General features: G+C 43.6%; 1 protein-coding gene across 2 annotated transcripts in view; it reads left to right on the top strand.

Moving 5' to 3' along the window:
* LOC136758625 (neuronal calcium sensor 1) overlaps positions 1–25913 on the top strand; it is a 46308-nt gene that overhangs the window by 8615 nt on the left and 11780 nt on the right. For both annotated transcript variants that reach the window (XM_066713168.1, XM_066713167.1), the window contains exons 4-5: positions 16712–16736; positions 25542–25680. In XM_066713168.1, coding sequence (XP_066569265.1) covers positions 16712–16736; positions 25542–25680 — 164 coding nt within the window. The remainder of the gene's footprint in view (positions 1–16711; positions 16737–25541; positions 25681–25913) is intronic.

Here is a 25913-nt window from a genome sequence, read left to right as displayed (position 1 = left end):
TCAAACACAGAGAAGTTCAGATCCAATTATGTAAAATCGTTGTGTATTAGTGCACTGTAAACAGTTTTCCATCTTGACATTTTGAGCTCTCTATGGGAGTGTGTTGCTTCTACCAAAATGTGGATTATTATTATTATTATTATTATTATTATTATTATTATTATTATTATTATTTATTTTATTTTTTTTATTATTATTATTATTATTATTATTATTTTTTTTTTTTCTTGGCAGACGCCCTTATCCAGGGCGACTTACAACATAAGTGCAAAAATACAGAGAAGTACATCAATCAAGGCATCAAGGCATCAATCATTACTAATTCAACTTGGCTAAAACATAGCAATTCAAAATAATACATTTTACAAATTCCAATTTACAATTTACACAAGTACAGTAAGAGACTTCCTACATCCTGGACGGTGAAAGCTAAGTGCTGTCAAGATGTAGGGTTACAGACGAGGGCTACGGGAAAGGGAGCAAGGAGGAAAACAATCAAGAACGCGAGGAGCAAATAAAGGTGAAGTGCTATCTAGCAGGGATAGAGGACTAATATTACAAGTACTGTTGGAAAAGATGCGTCTTGAGTAAGCGCCGGAATGAGGTCAAGGACTCTGCTGTTTTGACTTCGGTGGGCAGGTCGTTCCACCACTTAGGGGCCAGGGATGAGAAGGAGCGGCTCTGGAGGAAGGAGAGTGGAGAGAAGGGAGAGTTAGTCTTCTGGCACTGGAGGAGCGCAGTGGTCTGGAGGGGATGTATGGAGAGACAAGTGACTGAAGGTAACTTGGTGCCCTGTGGTCGAGACAGCGGTAGGTGAGGGTCAATGTCTTGAACTGAAGTGGAGGGAGCGGAGCAGTGGAGTAGCGTGTGCGAATTGTGGCAGAGAGAATACCAGACGAGCCGCAGAGTTCTGGATGAGCTGGAGTGGCGGGTAGTAGATGCAGGCAGGCCGGCCAGGAGGGAGTTGCAGTAGTCCAGGCGGGAGAGGACCAGTGACTGGACGAGTAGCTGAGTTGAGTAGTCAGTGAGAAAGGGACGGATCCGGCGTATGTTGCTCAGAAAGAATCTGCAGGTGCGCGTCAGCGTGGTGATGTGCTGGGAGTAGGAGAGCGCAGTGGATGGTCTTGTTTTGATCAGTAGAATGTCTGGTTCCAGAATATGTCATCATTGTCAATATTTTCAGATATTAGTATTCCTACTCAGACCAAGTATCCCCTTGGGGGGGTGTAAATACAGCGGGTATAATTGATTTTATTTTATGCTTATATAATAAACCCACACCCCCGATTTGCCAACTTAATGCCGTGACTGAGACATGCATGCTCCTATTAAGTTGCAGGCCGGAACTGCACAGATCAGTTTGACCTGCAGGAGATCTCTCTCCATTACACAGCAGATAAATAAGTAACTTTAAAGTAACTATTTCACCTTTTAAACCCAAAACGATCATGATGTTTTTCTTTTCCTAATCTAAAAACACCAAAAAGTGTCACATCAGTCTTTCTGATGTGGGAGTCCCTGCAGGCAATCTAAGATATTTGATGGCGTAACCTTAGCTGTTTGTTTTAATTCCTTTCCATAGCAGAAGTCTAGTGTGGTGGAAAATACTTCATGGAGATACACAATTAGGTGCAGATTTGTGTCGCACGTGGAGTTTTGATAGACAGTTGGCCAGTGGGAAATGGTGTGTTGGCCAGTGATTAGCATTCCCAGCATGCTTTGCATTCCCCAACTGGAGTCTTTCAGTCGTTGCTAAGGGTGGGACAGGAAAGCAACCAGCAATTAAGTAGTTGGCAGTTATGGGTTGATGCAAACTGCCCCTGAGAGAGACTTTTAAGTGTGTCAATTAAAATGCAAAGCATAATCTTCAGAGCAGGGAGGGGGGAAAGCATACTGTGACATTAATATTCTCTTTAGTGGCTGTGTTTATTTGTCTATTTATTTATCTATATCCTGTAGGGAATTTTCAGGGACCTCCTGCTGGTAGCCAGGGTCTGTGTCAGCATTGCTCATTTCCTGTTCACCACACTGATAATGGTACAATAAGATGTGGTATCATGGTTGGCAGGCAGCGGTTTTATACTTCTCTTGTTATAACAAAATGCCTTTTATGTATTTATTTTTAATTTTGTTCACTTCTTTCTTGGAAGCTTGTTTGGCCTCATCTCTATGGAGGTGTTCAGCTCTGTCTGTTCTGGGGTAATCTGCTTGAGTTTGCAGTTGTAAGATTTACTCTGTTAGGAAAGAACTGTAGTATATATTAAACTTAGCATCTTTTTGCTTATGTAGCAGGATGTGGGATTATTAAAAGCATGCAAACAGAACCCTGAACGGTGCTTCATATCAGTAGTAAAACTAAAACGGTGTGTATGTATTTTTGGACAGTGACATATGCTGCTTGGTACTGCTGGTTTTGCTGAAGGTGAATGCGGGCAGAGACCTGGCTGGACAGTGGGCTGTGTTGCAGTGCAGGATGCTGAAGGGGTGTCTCCAGTGTTGCGTGGCACAGGGGCCGTGGAGCACCAGTGCGTGACAGTGGAGCACGTTGCCATCCGCAGTGTTGTCTCCTCACGTGCCCATCTGGGTCTGTCTTCACCGCCTGGATGGCTGTTCTCTGACCAAATGCCTGAGCTGTGTGCAGACTCTCCGCACCTCTGCAGCGTCCCAAAACTGCCAAGGAGTCGTCCGTGTAACTGTTTATGGGAAAATTAACTGACCGAGCACCACAGTTTGTGAGCTTCCAGTAAGTGTCGGATCCGGGTTTGTTTTTGCAGGGATGGAAGTAATCATGGCCCGGTGGCATGGTGGTTCTGCTCAGATCTGCTTCTGGGACCTGGGGGCTCCTGTGTGTATTCCCATGGCAGGCTGGGGATCTTTCATGTTCTGTGAGCTTCTTTTCAGGGAGATGTAATTCAAATCTCACCTCTATTCATATGCATTTGCCTTTTGATTAAAAGAGCATGCAGCTCCTACAGCCTGAAATGGATCCTGCTGCTGAGCTTTGGGAGTCTTAATTGCATCCTGGCAGCGAAGCACAGTGGAGCAGCGAATTGTACCAATCAAATCAAGTACAGTTTCCTTTGAGGGGGCTGGAACTGGCTGTTATAAATCAGACATCTTAAATACTGTAATAGCATTTTTTAAAATATTTTTTTTAATAATTAATCATAAATGGATGGGGGGGGTCAAAGGATGATTTGCAGCATCTGTTTATTAGGCATAATGGATCAAAGCAAACCTGGAAACAGAAGAAGGGAATTGTACATTTTTTGTTGTTTGCATGTAACACTCTCTTTCCTTTGTATTTAAAACACAGAGATGTGGAGATAATGCTTTCAGCACTTACGGAGAGACGTGACTTTCTTGCATTTTCCCATCAGTTTCGTCTGTCAAATTCCGTCAGCAACCCTCATTTCATTTGATGAGGCAGTGTGAAAAAGCATCGATCTGAAAGGGTCTCTGAACTAAACAGTTGTTGTTGTGATTGTTGCCAGCTAAATTACTCTCTCCTTTTTGGATTTCCCAATATTATTCTGAAAATTGTTTGTCCATTTGTCTCGTGAGATGTGGGGTGGGCGGTAAAGGTCTTGCTGAGACTCTTGGCTTCAGAAATCCCAGGGTGATGTTGGGAGCAGGATGTTATTTGCGGATACGGTATCTGTATGAGAATGCATCATCTGCACAGCCTTGACCGTTTTGGGGGAGCAGTGGGTTTCTCTGCCTCGGATCATTTGGCTACTTATCATGCCACATTCAAGCTTCTATCCCACTTTGTGCACCAGTAAATTGGTCGAATTTTGTGTTCATTTTTGTTTGCATTCTGTACAAAATTTTATTTTCATTATTTTTTTGGCCTTTTGAATACTTTTTCTTTTAGCTCAGTCTCCCCTGTAAAGCAGGCCTATGATGACAGCCCGACTTGGTACAACATCCACTGTGATTGATCTCCTGCACATGCTGGCTTCCCTCGAAAAGCTGAAGCCGCCGCCACCGCCTTCATGCGGGGATTTACAGTGTGGTGAAATGCTGTCGAGCTGCGTGGCGTATCCGGAGAGTGAAACGGATTAAAACTGAATCGCTTGGTGCTTTGTGCTCTTCACGGCCGTTTTGGTTACATGAAACATCTCATGTATATTCAACAGGACTTTTGCTTGTGAGTTACCTGTCTTTGGCACCTCTGTTTGAGCCACTTGTCCTCCGTTTCTCTCTTGTAGTCCTCTGTAGTTATCCAGCGTTCTTAATGACCAGCTGTACTTTTTCCAAGAGGGATGGGGAACGCTGTCACTCTGGCATTAGGAGTCTGAGTTACTGTAATGTTGTGCTGATTGTGTGTCTCCGCGTGAGAGTGTCTCCTTTCGTCTCTCTGCCTGTCTCCCTGGTTTGCCCTCTCCCCCGGTTTTCCTACATTTGTGTTCCCCGTTAGCACCGAGGCGTGCACCTAAAGCATGCGCCTTGTGTGGGGTTGGGCTCCATGCAGGTTAAAGACATAAAGCCCCATCTGACAGGCGAAAGCAGCCTGGAGAGAAAGTGGCAACCAGTGGCTCGGTATTTGGGTGATTCTCACACAATTCTCATTTCAGAGTGATCCTCTTTGAGTTAAAAAAAAAATGATATTGACCAACACATGTATGGTTAGTAGGGTCTAAAGTCACTATAAATATTGATTTCAAAGAGACTATTTACTTATTTTTATACATTGTAGTACTTTTTTTTGTACCAAGTGAATGAAATTTCTCATTACCGCAATAACATTCACAAGCACAAGTGATTTTTTTTTTTTTGCATGTTTTTTTAATTGATATGGTAAAAAGTAGCTCTAAGCTAGCTGTAGTAATAGACAAAATAGAATTCTTTATTAATATATTTTATTTTCAAGATTTTCTCATTACTGAAATATACCTCAAGAATGCGATCATAACATATGGGATAATTCATTTTAATTTTTTATCTTACCACATTATGTTGAGTTCCTACAGCAGTTTAACTCATAGTGTCTGCATTATGGAATGCTTAATTGAAGGTGCAGTTAAGGTAATGACAATTAAATTACTTCATATTTCGGTAATGATAAGTGAATATTTTGGTAATGGGAGGTACTGAGTAGCCTCTGTAAAGAGCAATAGTATTTGATTTCACATTTCATGTTAATCAAATAACAGTGTAAAATGTATAGATATGGTGCAGCATCAATATGAAAGCATAAAGCACTAGAAATGTTTCTTGAGTTTAATCAGGGCTGGCTCCAGGCATAGACGATACAGGTGGTCACCTATGCTGACATCCATCCTATGGGTTGAGATTAAAAGATATTACTTAATTTTATGCCTAATAATGCCTATTTTTAAATTAATATAAATATGATAATTCATGTAGTTGAAGACCCCTAGACCCTCCTCACTACCATTTACTCCCATAATAAATAACATTCCACCTGAACTCCTCTTTTAGGTGGGTCAAAATCAGACATTTGCAGTTAATTGAATGAATAATGTCTAAGAGAAAAAACAGTGATGTACTTAGTGGGGAGGGGCCTCGGGGACATGGAAATTGTGAAAAAATTGAATATTTCATTCATGCCCAAGACTATCCCTAAGTTCCGAGGCTGGAGTGGCTAAACCATCCCTATTAACATATTTACCTCGATTTGACTGATATCCAGCTTCAATAGGGAAAGTGAAACTGGAGAAGAATCTATTATTATTTATTTACTAACTTTCCTCTGTAAAGCATCACATTGACGGGTCAGGAATTTAAAATTGGAGGAAAGAAAATGAACATGCAGTGCACCTTCAGTGTTGATATTCTTTGGTGTATACGAGGAAAACTTTTTTTGGGCACGCTTCACAAGGATGGTACGACAGCAACAGGGGAGCGATCATTCAGTGGCTAAAACTACTCAAAACATATTTGCGCTCTACAATGAAAGTCAAAAGACTTTTGTTTGCGCACCTGTATATAAATAAGTACCTCAAACTAATTTATGGAGATGTTCTTGATGAATTTAGGCATCACAACGGGAGACTTGAATTCACCTAGAAACAGCTTATTTCCAATGAAAACTCATCGAAAATTGTGCATTCTCACCCATTAAAAATAAATAAATATGATTTATCATTTCAAGGAACAGTATACATTTTCCTATCACTGCAGTGCTATGCTGTAAAGGCATAACATTTGAAAATCTGGGACCAAAAATGTAGGTGGGGCTTGAGCCCCCTGAGACCTCCCCTGGATCTACCCCCGAGTATCATAACAATGTAATTGTTCATCTGTAATATTTTCTCACTACCGGGCAACCTGGGCAACAATGTAATATATTCATTTAATAATATTATCCATTCATTTTACAGATAAAAAGACAAATTCAACTTAAAATACTGAGAAATATCATTACTGCAAACTGAGGTTCGTAAAATAGCGGTAATGAGAAAATACATTGTGGTAATGAGGAGGCCTAGTGAAAAATGCTAACAATAGCGGTAGCCTTTTTGACTCAGCAAAAATTAATACATCATCTTGTAGAGCATTTTAAATACTGTCATATTGATCAAAAATGTATGCTAAAAATAATGATACCAATTTATCTTCAATAGCGGTAATGAGAATCTACAGTGTAGGGAACAAGGGGTTTAGTGAGTAAAAGTGAGGAGACTAGCATACTTTGTGTCCATCTTTGAACTTCTCCTCTTGTTGATCATCATAGGAGAATAATACGTTATTGACAATATTGTTATGATTTTGACAGGGCAATGAACAAATATTGTGGTAATGAGAAATGGGTTGATGGACACCATGTTTTTTCATTATCCATATGATGATGTCTAGATTTTTAATTAAATCATTTTTATAGACTATTGGACATTTGACACAACATACTTATTTTATTTTATTTGAGTTTATTTTACTTGTAATACATTAGATGACCATCTTTTTGAACTGGGGACACATTGCGGTAATGAGAAATTAACTGGAAAATGCATACAAAATCTGAAATAACCCATTTAAAAGTTGTAATATCTTTGAGTGCAATACAGAATACATGTATATCTATTGGATTAAGGTTTTACCATTTAGTTTCATAACATTTTTTATATTCAAATCATGCCCATGGTTCATGGTTGGTTTCATGAGAATCACCCAATTAGGGTATTACTCTGGGGGATCGGCCCGTGGTGAATTAATATGGAAGGAAAGTACAGCCTTGTGGCGGAAAGAGCCTTGCTCTCTGTGTCTGCCCTGCTGCTGTTTCCGTCCCATCCGGCTCCCTGTCTCACTTGCTTTGTCTCTGTCTCTCTCTCTCTCTCTCTCTCTTGCATTGTCTCTCTCTCTCTCTACTCCGACCCCCATCCTTTCCCCTCCCTCCTCCTCTGTTCTGCTTCTCGTCACAGATGGGGTGTAATTAGGGTCTCATCGTCCTCGATTAGCTTAGAGGGGCACCCTGCTCTCTTTTCCCAGTGTGCTTCCAACGAACCGCCTCCCCAATCCAACACTTGTCCTCAAGCAGTGTTTTTATTTCGCTTTCTCTCCCTCCCTCCAATCTCTTTATAATTCTCAGCCAAATTGCTGCTACCTCTTCTTATTCTCTCTCTCTCTCATCCTTTCTTCTCTTCTGTCTATCCTCTCTCCTGTGCACAAACCCTCCTCTTCTCCACTTTCCTTTCAGCATGACCTCACACCAGTGGCCTTCTTTCGCAGCATCCTGATTCCTGAACGCTCCGCTCCCGTGGCTCAGCCTGTGTGTTTTCTGTGAGGTCCTGGGAGTGCAGCGGCTTTGTGCTAATCTGATGGTAATAAGAGCAATCCTGTTATACGAACAGTCCCTTTTTTCTGTTTCCTTTTTTAGAGTCCTATTATAACGCCACTGTTCCTCCTGTGGAACCAGGCGTCTGTTTATCTTCTGAGGGAACGCGGAGGCCCCAGTCAAACACTGTCTGCTTCACAGAACCAAGAGTTCTTCCTCAATGTACCCGATACTGCAAAGAACCCAAGTCATGCTGTGAATTGATCTTGCTCCCAGTTGGCACCAGCTGGGTTATTAGCCTGTTAATCTGAAGGACCTATATTAAACTGTTTGGCGAACGTTGACTTTGAGTCCTTGGCGTCAGGCTCACTTCTTTCTCCCCTTGCCTCTCTGTCATTAAAGTCCGTCTCTCCTGCTTCCCTGTTATGCCACTCCCTCCTGGTCTCTTGTAGATAGGGACGGACAACGATGTTAAGCATTAGTTTTTAGTTTAGGTGAGCTCTCATTTACCTTCCTGTAGCCAATTTAAGTGAACATAAATGTGTCCTTTTAGCTGTTGGGGAGAGCTCAGATGCAATGGAGGAAAATAAAACTGTGTCTTTGCATGGGAAGTCGTGCTTACAGGAAGCGAGTGAAATGAGTGAAGACGAAGGGAGCGCAATGAATTCCAGGCCCGTGATCAGCCTTGATCAGCCCAGTGTGTGCATCCCCCCGTCCAGTTAGCAGGCCTGGGTTAATGCAGTCTGGCAGTGGGAGGACAGCACAGCCCTGTGCTGAGCGATGGCTCTGTAGACCCACTGCCCTGTGTGTCGTTCAGTCATTTCCTATGGGTCTGAGTGCGTAAACACAGCTGAGCGAGAGAGACACTCCCCCCTCCCTGGGGCCCTCCAGACCCAGAGTCCATGTGGCTGGATCACTAAGCTACTACCACTCCGAGTTAGCAAGGCCTCTCTTATCTCTCTTGTGTGTATGCACATATATATCATCATCAGTCAATCCAATGCTGGTTGAAGGTCTTACCCAGATGTTTCCTCTCTAATGGACTTCCATCAAACCTTCTGATCTTGCCCCCCCATCCCCCTCCCCCCCCCCCCCCATCTTCTGTTGGTTTGCGTCTCGGTCTTATTCATCTCTTGAGATCCAGTCCACAGCTACCTGAGCTCCTCTCTTGAGTTTACATAGACGTATACATCTCTGTAACATTTAAAAAGGAAAAACATTCGGTCCGTGATTTCAAGCCATTCCGGAGCCTTTGAAATGCCTCAGCCGCTCTAAAGGAAGCCTCCGAAACGTGTCCTTGTCTGGCTGCTGTCACTACATAAAGAGAATATGAAATAATACACAGGCAGATTGGAGGACTGCTCTCTGCGTGATGCATCACACCCTGCCTGTCTTTGGCAGCTCCCGTCAATTTTGAGCTCTAGATTAATTGATGCAATTACTTTTTCCTCCCCCCTACACCCTCTGGGCACCGAGCTGAACATCCCTGCTGACCTCGGCTGTCATACCGGGGGTCTCTTGGCCTCTCATCACATTTCTGTTAAGTGATGGGTCGTTGATTTCTGGACACCCACGCAAACGGGGGGGGCCTGGCATGTGCAGTGCAATGTGTGTGTTGGTACCAGTATGATATCTTGGCCATTGGGCAAAACCACCTTAGCCCGCCGGCTTCCAGTGATAGGATGTGGGAGTGGAGGAGGAGGAGGACTGGGACTGTGGTGGAATTCTCCCAGGATCAGAAGTCAATGGATTCTCAATTTCTGTTCCTAGTCTTGGAGGAGGGTAAAGACTAGCGCATCATACAAATCACAGCAGGGACCGAAGGGAGAACTGGGCCCGGATTTGCTCTCCCCCTCGTGCCTTCATTCTTTGTCTTTCCATGGCAGATCTAGGCAATGGAAGGGTACAAACTCTTGACTAGATCTTGTTGTTGTCATTGTTTTCTTTTCTTTTTGTTATCATCATCATTATTTTTAATTTAGCGAGATAAACCCATTAAGTGCCAGCCTGTGTGCTAATTCTCCGCACCCCCGGCACGGAAATCCACCCAGACAAATCCCTTATCGCAATTATCTCGCATGACAGAAGTGTGCGGTATAAATATTTAATCCAGGACTTCCCTTCCTCTCGCTCTTGTCGGTTCTAAAGGCGGGATTTCCCTCCCTGGTGTTCTCCGTGAGCTCAGACCCTCCCCTCTGCCAGCAGCCATTAGGACAACATTGCGCTGTCTGGCTGCTGTAGCGAACGCACCTCTCGTGCTTCTGAATAAACATGAGGAAGGAACATGAAAGATTTATCGGGCCGCTGTTGCATGGCTGTGATGCACAGTCATGTGTGGAAAGCATCTCCAAAGTGCCCTGGTACATTGACTGCTACGCACTCCCCAAGGGAAGGCTTTTGGTCCCCCTTGTCCGCATCCCCCCGGCAATTTAATTTTAACATGATTCCCATTTTAAGAACTTCTTTGTTCTTATGAATAACTGGATGTTTCTCTTTGAGCTCGTTGGATCTATAGGATTTCCATCTCCACCGTGCTGGCTAGCCTGGGACTTTTTTTCTATAAGCTCCCACTCCCACTTCCCCTCTTACCTGACCCTCGTTTGGAATGTGAAAGGACTAATAAAGCAGAAAAGGTCACTTGGATGCATGGATAGTGGCACACAAACTGTCAAAACTATACATACACCCAAGGAATGTCCTCTTAATATTGGTTAACTCAGCCAGAAGAGCTCCAGACGCTGTTAGAAACCAATAATATAGATCCTCTGGTTCTGTGGTTGTCTGGACAGGTCGGGGGGGATAATAAACTAAATAAAATACTGCTTCTGGGCCAGCCTCCCATCCCCTTCTCATGCTGTTGTATAAGTCTGTGTCTGAAAGGGCATTGGCAGATTGGGCAAGGATGTATGACCTGTGTTCAGAGTTGGCGTTCATAATGTGCGTCTCCGCAGCGAGGGGTTGTAATGAGCTCAAGGGCTGGTGGGGTGACTGTGAGACAGGGATGTGGTTTGCGACGTGAGGAGTGAGAGTCTTGAAGTCGGGGGTCTGTGATGCGTCAGCCGTGGAAATCATCTCTTTAACTTTCACAGCAGGGCCCTGTCGATGTGCAGCCCGGAGCGGGGTCCCTCCTGCCAGCGAGTGTGTGTGTATGTGTGTGGAGTTGGACTGAAGTCAAACCTCCATCAATATTAGCATTTTTTGGGGGGGAGTGGAGGGGAGGGTCTGAATCTGAAATTGTGGGAAAAATTTGACTTTGGAAGAATACCAAAAAACTAATGTTTGTTATTTTGCTGTCGTGGGAAGGTGCCGGGTCCGTTGGCAAGTCACTGTTCCATAATGACTACAGCCGCTCGACTGATTGTGTGTGAAGTGTGATAGTTTGGCTGTCTCTGTACCTGGGACTGTGATGTCAGCAGTAGCCCAGTATATCTGTTGGGCGGTACAGAGGGAGAGTGGAGATTGTGCCTACTCGTGTTGTTCCTGTCTCACCCTGAGCGTCACAGGCCACAGTGCTAACAGGCAGCCCGCCCCAGAGAGAGTCACCAGGCTGAGACACGGGCCTGCCTGGTTCACATGATTTCTCAAGATGTCGAAAGAGATTTCCGTCACAGAGAGATCCCCCCTTGAGGCCCCCCGCCCCCTCACGGTGGGTGAAAAACTGCCTCCCATCCACAGAGCTGTCTGGGGTTTGGATTAATAATTAAGACCTAATTAACTCTTAATTAGCCTGCAGTTTAACCTCTTTGCCCACGTGAAAGTAGATAAGTAGGGCAGCATGTCATGACGGGTTTGATGTGCGAGCGGACTGCTGAAGTCACGGGCGCACATGCCTGTCTGTGTCCTCTGTTGTCTTCTAATACCAGTGGAAACACATGAGACACTTGCTGGAAGTTGCAACTTGAGAGAAAATTCAGTTAGACTAGCAAAACACGGCCGCCCCACCTTTCAACCTCTGGTTCCAGGCGTTTTTCTTCATTTAGCTCTGACATGCATCCCGGGAGACCTCAGGAGATGCTCTTGAGGGTAGATGGAAGCCTTCAGCTCAATAACAACAATAACAGCCTGTCAATTATGGCTGTAATATCAAATAACTCAAGGCACAGTGCAAACGGGGGGGGTTATTTGGTATCAAGTTAATAGTAGCAAGAGATGAATGAATAAAATAAAAAAGTTTTGAAATTAGATTGTAAACACACCTAAAGACCTCAGAGTCCTGAAGACATTTTGTGTAGAGACCTGGAAAATGTCAGGGTTTAGCAACAGAACGCCCTGTGTTGGTCCCGATTGGACATTGGAGTGTTTCAGACCCAGAGAGGGTCTCTGTGATGTTAGGAGCAGCAGCCCTATCTGTTTAGAGCCCTGTAACCGAGTGTTTAAATGATTCAATCCAGATCTGAATTTCACAGGCTGCCGGTGAAGCCAAAATGGCTGATACGTGGCTTGGTAGGGTTAGTCCTGCTCAGGTTTCTGCGCAGCAGCAATCTGGACAAAGCAGTGACCCTTTTCTGGCCTCCCCTCGCGAGAGGGGTCCGAGACCAGAGGCGCAGGACAGTAGTCTGCTCTGGTGACGAAGGAGGTGGGTACCAGCATCTATTGTGTTCTCTAGGATTAAATATGTGAAAAAAAGGATTTTAAGTGATCAGCAATGCAAAGATGAAAGGACGCTGTCTTTAGAAATGCCTCGAAGCTTTTCCATGGAAGACAAATAGGGAACGATGAGGGTGAACCCAACACTGTCCCCCCCAAGGTCACATCCAGATTTCTGCTGCAGCAGACCCCTGGTCAGAAACTTCCCTGTAGTCCGGGACCCCCGAGTTGACACACACACTGCATATGGAGCTGAGTGTTGCCCTCTGCTGAGGTTGTTGCCGTGCTTCTTTACACTGGGAGAGTGAGAGAGAGGGAGGCGTAGAAACGAGTTCTGATTTTGTTCATCTGGAAAATGGGACACTTGTCCCCCAGAGGATGTCAGCAGTGGGAGAGGGAGGCCTGGGATCACCAGGTGCAGCAACCAGCTCTCCGCCTACTGCTGTTCCCTTTATTTATTTAAAATTGTCTTGGAATATATATATATATATATATATATATATAATATATATATAATCTAGGCCTATATATTTATATACATAAACTATATTACAATTTTGCAAAGCTCACGCAATGTTTTTCATAAAGATGTCATTAAATATATTTAAATCTCTATTTTGTGTCCATCTTCATCAACATATTTTCAGTTAGTCCATAGGATCTTTCTTATTTTGTGACTGCATAATAAAGACGCTACATGCCGTATGTTTGCACTGCAACTGGCCTTTCTTAGTACATTTACCCCATAGTCAATTTAATGGACCTTTTCATCCAAAACGTTAAAGATTTCTGACGGCCTAGTCACGGTTTCATTACTCTCGGGTTAACAAACTGGTTTTCTTGTCACTCCTTCTTGATTGGATGTCATGACCTTGTTATGGACAGAGCTGAGCACATTTGAGTTGCAGGAACGGAGTCGTGCATTCACCAGGACAAAAAGCAAAAATGAAAAGAAGACGGAAAGATAAATGAATTCCTTGAGGTGGAAGTATGCACATTAAAAGAGACAAAACAAGCACCCCTTAGCTCAGTGAAATAATGGAGGAACTCAATTCCTTAGGGGAAGTTGTTTTTTTTACTTAATTTAATGTGAAATTATGGGAATGTATGCGTGTACATGGATGTGACAATATGGATCATCAGCCTGTGGCAACAGTGCTGCCTCAACATTGCAGAGCAAATGACAGGTTTAAATTAATGGATTGCATTATTTATCTTGTTTTAAGATTAAGATTGTACACCCAAGCTGGAGAAGTGAGGTCATCTTCACAGCATTTCCAGCAATCAGTAAAATTACTTTTAGAAAGGGTAAAGCTTTCTTTAGTATTACTTGATTGATTTTCTCTCTTCTTCTGTTTTTTGTTTTTTTCTCTACCCTTAAAAAAGGCTTTTCAAAATTACAGGGAACGTCCTTAAAGTTGAAAAAATTATTAAGACTGGGGCTGTTTCATATATACTGAGACTGAATGTGGTTTAATTTCTCTACACGTCTGTCTGAACGGCGGGATTTCAAATGAAAAACTGTTGCCAGCTCTTTCACACACACACTCACACTCTGTATATGAGAGTAGCTTTGCTGTGAAATGTGCTAATTGAGAAGTAATGAAAATCTTCTCTATTCAATCTTCTCTCCGTTTTCTCTCTCTCTCTCCTCAACTCCTGTAACTTTGACACAGGCTGTAAAACATGCATGTCACCATTTCACTTGAAGGTGTTTGCTGTTAATTAAAATCTAGAGACATACTTATAATTTTTTTTACCATAAAAAAAGCAACACATTTCAGGCTGTGCTGTCAACATACTTCCGCATCGAAAACTTCATCTTGTTGTCTTGCTTGTCAAATTATTATTTTTGTGTTTGCACTGCGCTCAATACGACAGTGTATATTTATTTGTGCAAGTGGGTTACTGAGTCATTCTCATGGGAATTACAAGTCAATCACGGTGACATAATTGCAAATTGCGAAAGTTTGGCTTGACAGTCCCTTTCTTTTTCTTTGCGAGACATTTTCTCCAGTGAATGTTATAGTTCATTACTGTAAGGTTAAATGACAATTCAATTATAACCCCACCCCCACACCAAAAAAGTTAGAAAACCATTTTGTTAATGTTTAGAATTATTCCTTTGATGGATCTTTTGTTGAAAAGCTTAAGGTCATCTTTAGCCATTGATTTTTTTCCCTCTCTTTTCATTTTATGAACTTGTTTTTTGGGCTCAGATAGCATCAGTTGCTTTAGTTATTTGGGAGAGATGTGGGGGGTGGTGTTTGATTGCTGCTATTTCGGATAATAACACAATTAGCTCTTCTGTATGCCTCTCTATCTCTCTGTGTATGTGTAAATATTATATACTGCTCTAAAAAATGAAGGGAACACTTAACATTGATTTCTGAACTTGGAGTGTTCCCTTAATTTTTTTGAGCAGTATATATATATATATATATATATAATATACTTATACACACACGCACACGGTTGTACTCCACCGACCTTGGAAATGGTAATACAGTGCGGCTTGAGTGAATGGCTAAGTCCTGAGAGTAAAGTAGGCCGAGGTGTTGAGAGGCTCAGCGCGTTATGATGAATGGGGTTGCACTGCGGAAACCAGAAACCCTCCTTTTGCAGTGCAGCATGTCGTTGGAGCAATGCTGATATGCACTTTGGAAGTAATTAGGTACCTGCCCCTACACATGTTGATGTGGGCCTAAGGTGGTTTGCAGTCCGACTCCATTAAATCAGATGGGTGCTGTGACTTGCGTTTTCCACTGGCTAGTTTCTCAAAGAGACAATTTAGAGAGACACTGAATAAGACCCAAGCATTCTGCACTTATTCTTATTTTGATTATTGTTATCCGTTTTTATTTAATTTATATCTAGGATGTCTGTTAAACCTGTGGGATTGTGGCTTTCTAGCACCAAGACTACTGACCCCTGACATAACCAGTCCAGTACAGAGTGAGCAGGAGTTATGGTTAAGTTTTGTGTTTTTGTGGCCCTCCTGTCAGAACACTGAGCATTGATCCCACTGGGAGAGGCTCCTGGGATGGAGAGGGGACACTAGGGTGTCTCAAACTACACCACTGTCAAGCTCTCATGTCCCCCACCAACTGGAAGGCACTTAATTCAGCTGACCCTTTGGACACACAGCTTATGATACTTCGCATATCGATATCTCCCCTTTAGCGTGCCTGTGGCAGAAGCAAAGGGAATTTCGGGTGCGTTTCTGTTGCCAGCACCCTGTTACCAGGAATCAGTGGGCTGCCTAATGCGTTAATCTGATGCTGATATGCAGCTGATGTTAGGCTCCAGACAGTCTTATGATATGCATGAGATAAGCTCCCAGGTGCACATAAGGGCTTTGCAGATAAATCACAGCTCTTATCTTATCTCCTGCAGGTGTAACTGGTATTATAATCAGATAAACTGCTCACAAGTGCGGTCTCATACCACGTCTGCTATGATGAAGGCTTGTCTCGATGCAGTTCCTCTGTACCCATGTCGATGCATCCCTAAATTCTCTAACAAATGGTTTTGCTGTTGCCCAGCGTGGATTAGTTAATTTATTTTCTCCCAGGCGAGGGTGACCTGGTGCAGATCATCTATCCATAATGGGGCCATTGTCAAAAAGACAGCAGGCAGTTCCTCCCATGAATTAAGAGTGTGGCATTAGGTAGCTTGTAGCCCTGGGTTGCTTCTCCCACTTTCTGTTAAAGTGAGACATTTTTAGTCTTTAGACCCTCTGCGCTCAAATTGAACACATGGTCCCCACTGCGCTTAGAAATAATCTGGGATCAGGACGCGCTGCTTGTCCCCCCCACTGCGCTCGCTTTCTTCAACTCCGATCACCGCCGACTGAGTGGGTTCGTGCGGCGCGAACAGGATGTGGCGAAAGTGGGGTGAGATGGATGAGGAAGCTGGTGCGTTTCCGCTGTTCAGGCAGGGCGATGATATACCATTCGGGCAGGTTGCTATTGAACCGTAGTGCCCTCGCAGATTAAAAAAGCACTATCACATGTGAAGGAGTTTTAAGGGTGTTAAGAAAGCAGTGGAGAAGACGAGTTACTGAAAAAATCTGATGAGGAATAATAATAATCATAGAGAAGAGAGATGTATTTGCACATTTGTAAGTCATTAAAACTTCGTGACTGTGTGGAACAGCACCTGGGTCTCAATAAGCTAACTGAGACATAACTTAAGTACTGATTGTTTTGGGGGTTGGTAGCCATAAGACTTTAGGATTTCTGATGCCAACTTTTAAAAGGAGGGTGTTAGACTTTACTGACAGTCTCTGAGGGTCTCTGTGTGGTAGAGTCTGTAGGCAATGTGATGACGAATCTTTGTAATCTGAGTAATAAGTCTTTCTTTTTCTCCTTCTTTTTGCAGTTACAGAGAAGGAAGTGCAGCAATGGTAAGCAACACTTTTTTTCTCCCCCCCCAATCCTATTCCTCCCTTTTCTCATTAGGAGTCTCTTCTCTTGGTAGCTGCATGGGTTGGCAGGAGTTGTGAGTTAAGAGCGCGTTTAATCTCTTAAGCCTTCCCGGCCGTCCAAGGCTCTCGTGCTCAGCCTGGGATCCGGTCTTGGCCAGGCTGCTGTGGTCAGGTCAGGTCTGGTTGGGTTATCTGTCCTGTGCAGCCCTGGAGCCTGTGTGCTCCGTTTCCGACCAGAGCTAGCAGGGATCTCAACTCTGCATTCTTCACACGGTTCCCAATCAATAGTCTGCCGGTTCGGAGATTAATTGCTAGGGAGAGCTACCAGCAAGGCAGGGAATGATCTTCGATCCTGTAGATTCTAAGAGTTTGTCAATATATATATATATATATATATATATATATATATATATATATATATATATATATATGTATATATATATGTATATATATATATGTATATGTATATGTGTATATATATATATATATATATATATATATATGTATATGTATATATATATATATATATATATATGTATCTACTGTCTGTCTTTTTTAGTTTTTGTTTAGTAATAGTAGCAGTATTGATGTGTCTTCTGTTGTAAAAGCTGTCTTACATGCGATTAAACAGTCGCCCAAGTTGTAAAAGATCCATCGCAACATGCAAGGAAGTCTAGGACATTTCAACAGAAGGGCTACTGTTTCCCTTCCATGCTGTAGTAGCTGGTGTTTCCTTCGTAGTGAAACAAAGAAGTGTGGAGGGAATTTGTTGTATTTTATATTTTGTAATACAATTTTGCTCATGTTACAAGCGGGTGACCAAATTCGTAGACTACGCAGCGGAAGTTTTCAAATCCGGTCGGGAATAATTCCCACACCAGTAGATTTCGTGCGGTGGGTGATCTTGCCATGCGGAGTCGAGTGTCCGTCCCGGGGCCAGCTGGTGTGTGTGTGCCGGCAATGCATCCTTCCCAGAGGTTGTTGCTGTTGCACGCCGTTCCGCACTGGACTCGGTTCCAGTCCGCGGCCTTTGTTTATCTTGACTCCTTGGCCCTGTGTTTCCTGCAGCGTGGTCGCTCAGCCGCTTGGTGCCACCTGGGCCCCTGGGCTGGCACCACACAATAGCAATGGACCCACTCCAGGACTTACCGAACCGGCTTGAGTTGTACAGTAGGAATGTGGAAAGTTATCCCAGGCTTAAGGGCACAGCCAAGTGTAAGGACGGGCAGCAGGGGGATTGCGGCTCTCTGGCACTAAAACAAATGGGTTTTGGGTGTCTGCCAGCTCTCATGGCAGGGGTATTAACTCATCTCTGCCACAGCAAGGCAATTCATCCCCAGTGCAGTGCCAAGATGCTCTCTGCTACGTAATTAAAGACCTGACAGTGCAGCACAAACCTGATGCCCAGGGTGTGCTTCTAGCTGGAAAAGTTTAATTTAATTCATCCATCTGGAAGATCAGTAGTCCTTCAAGTTCATGTTTGATTTAAAAAAAAAAAAAAATCTTCTAAGAATCCTGAACAAGTCTCTGATTTCAGTTTTTCTAATTGATTTCATTTAGTTTTGTTCTGGGAGAGCGTTTGCATGTTTTGGTTTTGAAAATCTAAATCTGCCCTCAAAACTGACTTGCTAGGAAGACCATTCACCATTCGTTTCATCCCTGTTCATCTGTGTTCTCGGGTGCTGTAAAATGATGGCTTTAAAAAATACCAGGCAAGGTTAAGAAAAAAAAATTTAAGAGTGACATCGACGCTGCAAGCCTGTCATGAGCACACGTGTATCTTTGAATTTCTCGGGTGTTGTTCAGGAATCTTTTTAATTAACTTTTTGTCATTTGTTGTGGAGTCGTGAGAACGCAGGGGGAGGGTTCGCTTTCTTTTAGGGACTGAAAAGTGGATCAGACCTCCGTCGTGCCAGATCTGTCCCTGGGTTTGTGACGGGCTCTGGTTCTATCAGTGGGCTCCCCTCCCACAGTGCCAGAGAGAGGCAGAGAGCCTGGTGGGAAAATAATTGCACATCCTCAAAGAACCACTCTGCTCTCTGCATTACTGTACTCTGCGTGATGTATAGCTATTGACCCGGGGCAGCTCCGCGGGAAGGAGGCAATGTTATGGCCTCAGTGGCGTGTTTAATTAGAAAGTGGGGGCCTGCGCAGCCGATGGTCTTGTGATGAAAGAGGCAGGGGGAAGGATGAAGAGATAAATGTCTTGGGTTTTCGAAAGAGGAGAAGTTCAAATCACCCACTATGAATGACTGTGTTGGTGTTAGCAAACCACCCACCCCAGCCTGCCCATCCCTCTCCACATCTCCCACCCCAGTGGCTCACAGCACCACGCTGAATGAAATAAACCTCCTGCCGAGGATTACGCTCCGCAGAGCTGCTGTGGCCAACGAGAAACTGAAATGTGAAGTATACCTAGGGAGATGGGCATTCTCCACAGGGGCCCAGGGGATTCGCTCCCCCACAGGTGGCACACAGACATGAGAGGCTTAACTGTATGGTCCAGCGTCCAGCTGTGTGTATGTGTGACGGGAGACCCTCACATGGGTTACATGGACATCGAATGTTACAATTTAAATGCACTTACCTGAAATAGGTACATTTAAAGATCCAGGGTCAGGACATGCAAAGAAGGAACAAATAATTCGTAATTGATATCTATGTGTGTGTATGTCTGTTTGTTTGAATGACAAAGCAATTAACAATTATATTTAATAGTATCCCATGCATCATTTCATCTATTAATTGTTTCTGTTATTATTAGTACTATTTCGCCATTTACATCAAAACAGTTTATTAATTGCTGCCTTAATTATGATTGACACGTTTTGTTTGGGTTAACAAGGTAATTGTGATCGCAATTGATTTAATCACCTGTGCACCATTTCAAAGGAGAGAGAAGTGAGCCATTCACGACGGCGGTCTGAAGGCTGAGCTAGATGGACGTGCTTCACCTTCAGGAGCGCGTCCTTCATCTCTTTTATTTTTGAGTGGATTTGACCTCCTGTCCTGAGCTTGAAAGACCTGGATTACGGTCGAGTTTGACTGTGAGCTGTTTACTTTTTTTTTTGTCACTGTAAATAAACTGCACTTCTTACTATTTCACTGCAACTCAGAGTCTCCTGGAAATATCTATACCCAGGCAACAGCCAGCCTGCGAGAGTGTGCTTTATTATGTGAGGTAGGTGCACAGCTCTGGGGGCCTCCTCTCTCAGAACTGGGGGCCCCCAGAACTGTGCACTTCCTCAGATAATCGGGAACTATTCAGACTGACCTCTCCTGTCCCCATCATGATCCCAACCACCCCCCCAACTTCTGAGCTCTTCCCCAGCCCGCCACTTTTATATACATTTTGCGTAATGTGTTATATAAGCCACTGCAGCAGTCAACTCTGTTCTGTTGGGGCCTTGGGGTGGGGGTGGTTGGAGATCAAGGCAGGAGAGGCACCATATGGTGTGTAATTAGTGGTAGGGGATCAACGTCCACGGATTATCTGATCCGGTGGGCTGGTCAAGTAGGGGGTGCGGTGGGGCGGCTTATGGATATTTGGTAGCCAGCTTTCAATGAGGATGCCCCCCTTCACCTTCCACACACGCACATGCATGCACACGCACACACACACAGGCAAACATGCCCTTGCTCACTCTAGACGGGGCTAGTGTCCTGTAGGCCACAACCATTCTGCAGCTGAGATTGACTGTGTTCCAGTCCTGATCAAGGCTGCCCATTAGCATTCAGTGCCCTTTCTCATCTTTAATACAACGAGGACACGGTACCACGATTCCATCTGCAGAATCTTTTCCGCAGTCGTTAATAGTAGGAAAGGTAGAGGGTCTGCATAATGCATAACAGTCATTCAAATGTTATCACGGCTGTACAGGGCCTGTGTGGTGATCTTGTACCTCAGCCTTGCCCACCGAAGCAGTGCAGGCAAGGATGGGAGGAAGACCCTAAGTTAAAATCTTGTTGGGCGTATTGCTAGTCTCAACACCAGATTTAAAATATAATGTGAATAGAGAGGAGGCCATTCTGCTCCTTCTGGCTTGTTTTGGTAGCTTGAGAGATTCTCGTCAGTCAGTTTGCACTTCAGTCTGAGCCAGACTCGGGGCACGAGTATGCGTGTCACTTCCTTGCTGTGACGCGTGGATTATAATTAGGCATGCTGCATTTTCGACATTCATTCCTGCTGTCCCCACCTGTGCTTCGAGCAGCAGCCGGCGTCTGTTAATCAGCGTATATCACTGTATATCAAAGTATATCACTGGAATTAGGAACGTATTCATTGCTCATTATAATTAAAAGGATGCTGGATAAAAAAGTGAAAAGTACCACGCTTGTGTATCTTATACTGAAAAAAAAAAGTATTGAAAAGTGACCAGTGTCAGGATTTAGCCACCTATTGGCGTCAAGATGTAAGTAGATCCCACAGGTCAGCAGAAGGTTAAAAAGATGACGGTGACCCCTAGGGAATCATGGGAAGGGTATGTCGGTGTGTCCCTTTTTCACCCCAATCCAGGGTAACTTGAATTATTTATTCTTCCTTCAAACTGATCTTAGTGCCATCAATAACTGACTACAATAGATAATTAAATTAAATAGCCATCTGTCTCACACACGTAAAATTCACTTGGTTAAAGGCTGTTTTGTTTTGTTCTTTTGTTGCATGTTTTATTATCCAAACTACTTCCTTCTGTGTGAAGTTTCTCTCTGCAGTGTCTGTGCTGTTATGGGTGAGCTTTGATCATTATTCCTAAAGTTAACAAAGTTGTTGGAGGAGATTTACTAAACTGAGAGATCGGTTACAAAGCAGACTGTGGAGCTGCAATCCTCCAGGGAGGGGTTGAAGTGAAGAATGTCTGCTTGCTGAAGACAGATTTGTGCTTTTCTCATTCCTCTGTTGTACACATTAGTGCTTGCTGTAATAAACCAGCTTTGAAAGATTATTTTGAGGAGGGTGAATGGGAATGAGTAACTAGCTGCTTTAAAAGAGTGAATCTGTGGGAATGGGGTTTGAAAAGAACGAAATAGGACTGGTAGATTTGCTGTGATTTGGACTCAGTGTTAATGTTTACTTTGACATTACTTTCTCCCGCTCTGTTCGTGCACTCATACCACAGATCAATCCTGCCTTCCCTCGGTACCCGGTTTTGCCTTTAAGATTATAAATAATTGATCACTTATTTCAGTTTAGTGGGTTTTGCTTTTGTTATGCCCCTTTACACTTAATCACAAATTCTTAATCAACCCTGCCCACCACTGCAGCCAGCCATGGAGAATTAGAGATAAAGTCTGGGGGGATTCTTCCCAGCGACACGGCCCAGATCTGAAGCACAGTTTCTCCTTTAACTGTATGGCTATTGTATTTTATTGTATTTTATTTTATATGAAACTGGTTTATTGGCTCTTTCAGGCGCACGGAATCACGCCAGCGGCCTTCCCTTTCCTCGAAGACAATCGAATGGGTTTGTCAATCAGTAAGGTAGTGTAGTCTAGGCAGGCCAGTTGCACTAAGAGAGCGAAATGGGAAAAGGAAGGGTAGAGGAATTGAAAGCAGAGCAAAGGGGGTGAAAGAAATTGGAAAAAACAATCAATTTTCATCCTTTCTTAGGTTTTTGCTGACAATTAATTTACTCTCTTTGTCACAATCAGTAATTCAATCAGTCGTTTGTCTCTGTAGAGCCCCATGTACACAGAATGCGTTTAAAGTGCACAACGCAATCCAATTAAGACATAATTATGAGGCTCATTTAATTAAAATGCTTTTTTTTCCTCTCTCTAAGACGAGGAGCAGTATTTTCGAAGGAGATTATCAGAGACTGTGGATATGGTGGACAAGACTTGAGCTTAGGGGAGGAAGTGGTTGCTTAAACAATTCAACAAAATTACTAATTCAGTTTCAGCTCTGTGTTATACAAGTGCTCCAGGAGAGGAGGAGGAGGAGGAGGAGGAGGAGAGGGAGGAGAGGGAGGAGGAGGTGATATGTTTTGAACAACAGCAGCAACAAAAAAACTTCCTCAATGTTTTGTAAGCTCCAACGCCTCCTTAAAGTCAATATCACAGACCCCCCCACAGACCCCCCTGGCCCACACTTCTAGCCTCCGAAGACCCCCATCCTCTCCACTCAAAACCATCTCCTACGAGCCAGCCAAAATCCCCCCACCTCTTTCAGCATGGTACCCAGAATGCACTGCCCCTGGCTGAACCGCGGAAACAGGATTCATCTTTCAGTGGATATTTTACCAGTTTTGGCAACTCTACCCCCCCCACCCCCAATCTTTTTCGAGTAGATTTTAATTTATCCAGAAAATCAATATGCACAATCAAATAATCCTGTTTCCATGGTTTTGTGAAAGCATGGTTTCCACTTTTTCTACATCTCCCCTCCCCACCTACACCCTCAGAAAAAGCAAGTCTGCCTGGGGGGCTCAGGGAGCAGGGGGTGTCACATGTGGGAGATTAAGACTGTGTCGAGTTTACTCTTCACGAAAAAATAAAATAAACAAAAAAAACTTCTGATATATGCACAGGCACAATGCACCAACTCAAGCCTGAAACTATGAAGGTGTGACTATAAAACACTGTTAGAAGACGGCGCATTTGTGGAATTGCTTTTTTCTTTCTTTTTTTTAAAATAAATATCTCGCTAATCCTGGCCCACTTAAGTATTTAATTAGTTTCACAGCAGGCTGATAACTAGACACCTGGGTGCGGTAAGTGTGAGGGGGCTGCTGGCAGCCAGTCTGTGTCTCCTATCTGAGGGGAGATGGGAGCTCAGATTCAGACGGAGAAGGCGCATTGCTGTGTGAGCCGCAGGGTCTCCCGCAGTATCGTGTACGTTTTCCTATAGAAGTAAATTGCCCCCCTGCTCGTTGTGTCAGGTACTGTCACACTAGAGCAGCGCACTGTAATTATCTGACATATTAAAAACCCTCTCGAGGAGTAATAGGAGTAAAATATTCTCTCAACACAACTGTGGTTTGAAGGCCAACATGCTACCGCTGCAGACTTGACAGAAAACAACAGTGCCTTCCTCCACAGGGTACTGAGATCAGTTTTCTGCAAAACGGGGGTAATGAGTGCTTTTTTCCTTCGGAAGGGGGGCATAATTTGAGGCAATTAAATATGTATTAATATTACATTATGCCTGACACTGAGCTATCTATGATTTCCCAAACAGCGGATAATCTTAATCGTCTGTATATACAATGGATGCTTTCAAGGCTAGATCATCTTGGCTTTTGTTTCGGGTTGGGGCGGGACAAGCTGTCGGATTGTGCTTGTTAAGGCTCTTTATTAATACTATTGTTTCTGGGGGGAAATTAGCTTTAATGCGACCTGCTCTTCACAGCATCCATGTTCCTCTTAAGATGGCAGCTCTCACCTCCATGGCTCAAAGCCTCCCTCCATTCAGCCGAGGGATTTAGCACTATCTGCACAACAGGGACAATCAGAATTTCAAATGAGTCACAGCACCTCAATTATATTTGAAATGGGTCATTGGTGGATTAGAATTTCGCAGCAAGTTAACTTCCTGTATAGTAGCAATTTGGGGTAATTTTTGCATTGAGCTGCACTTTAATTGCTGTGGCTGAGAACTGCACCATGTGGGGTTATGCAAATTATGCAAATGTTTCTCAAATGATGTTCTGTTTTCTTTCATTTTATAGGGTTTTCTTTTTTCCAAACTTGTTACTGGGGGCAATGCCTGGAGAGTATATAAATATATGTATTTGAATTATATAAATATATATTAGTTTGCATGGAGGCGGGATTAAGAGTTGGGGAGCACTGAGTCATGCAGTGAAATAAGCTTTGTGTGAACAGTACGGCTTCACTATCAAAGTCCTCACCTTAATTACAGTAAATCTCTGTAAAGACCTGCCTGCTTTTACAGGCAGCGTTTTATGAGCAATTAACCGTAACCTAGCCACCAGCCTTCCAGTCATTACTAGGCCTCACCGTGGCCCTAGTCACTGACACACAACTGTGTGTGAAAGTTCAGTAGCTGTACTTTTTATCAATTGCCATCAGTAAACAATTCTAAATGTATAAATAGAACAAAAAAATGAAATATTTATTTTGAACAATTCACAAAAGTAGCATGTCCTAATGAAGAGCTACAAAAGTGGGTCAGGATTTGCTGTAAAAAGTAGTATTTTTTAATATCTTAATAACTCAACTCGGTGATGTATCTTAATTCTCTTTAGCCGCGCTGCAGCCTGTAGTGGCTTCCTGAGCACCGAAGGACTATTCACGCGTAGAGTTATGTCTGTTATGAGCATTAAACCAAAAGGGGCCTATTATAGATAATCTGCTTTTCTTTTTTTATCCACCTAATACGTTTGCCTGATTTTTATGTTAGATACAAGAAGAAAAAAGAATGATAGAAGAAGAACTTTGGTACAAATCAATCCATTTGATCTCATCTGTGTGGGTATTCAGAGTGAGGTCATTATTTATGGCAGCACGCAGACAGATGTCAATTATGCTTTACTTTCACCATTAAAAGGCAGGAAATGACAGGTTATGACAGTCGCTCATACAGGCAAAGGAAAGTTGACTGATAGATGTATTACTGCTGTCTGGTGTCAAGGCCCTTCATTGATGTGTGCTAACCTGTCTGTCTCTGTTCTTCACCCTCCCTCCCTCCCTCCCTTTTTCATGTCTTTCACTTATTCTGCGGTCTCGTCTCCTCCTCGTCCGTTTCCCTCCTCACCACCCTCCTCCCTCTTCCCCTTTTCCCCTCCTCCCCTCCTTCCCTCTCTCAATCCCTCTCTCCCCCAGGTATAAGGGCTTCATTAAGGACTGTCCCAGTGGGCAGCTCGATGCTGCCGGCTTTCAGAAGATCTACAAGCAGTTTTTCCCTTTTGGAGACCCCACCAAGTTTGCCACTTTCGTCTTCAACGTCTTCGACGAGAACAAGGTGAGCGCCTCAGCCAGCGTGGCAGCCGTCCTCCACGTCTCTCTGTCTGTCCCTGCCGGGTGTCCTTTCACACAGACATCCCCACGTACCCAGAAACGAGCAGGTCAAGTGCACGAGACTCGATGGACTCTTGCTCCCGTGCCTGATGGCAGGGCCTGACTTACAAGTCACGTAGGAAGCTGATTGTTGTACCAAGGGAGGGAATTTCTGTGAGAGAAAAAGGACACGCTGTT

This window comes from Amia ocellicauda, chromosome 9 (genome assembly GCF_036373705.1).
Source record: "Amia ocellicauda isolate fAmiCal2 chromosome 9, fAmiCal2.hap1, whole genome shotgun sequence".
Lineage (NCBI taxonomy): Eukaryota > Metazoa > Chordata > Actinopteri > Amiiformes > Amiidae > Amia > Amia ocellicauda.
The sequence above is the reverse complement of the archived record's forward strand: the minus strand, read 5'-3'. Positions and strand labels throughout refer to the sequence as shown.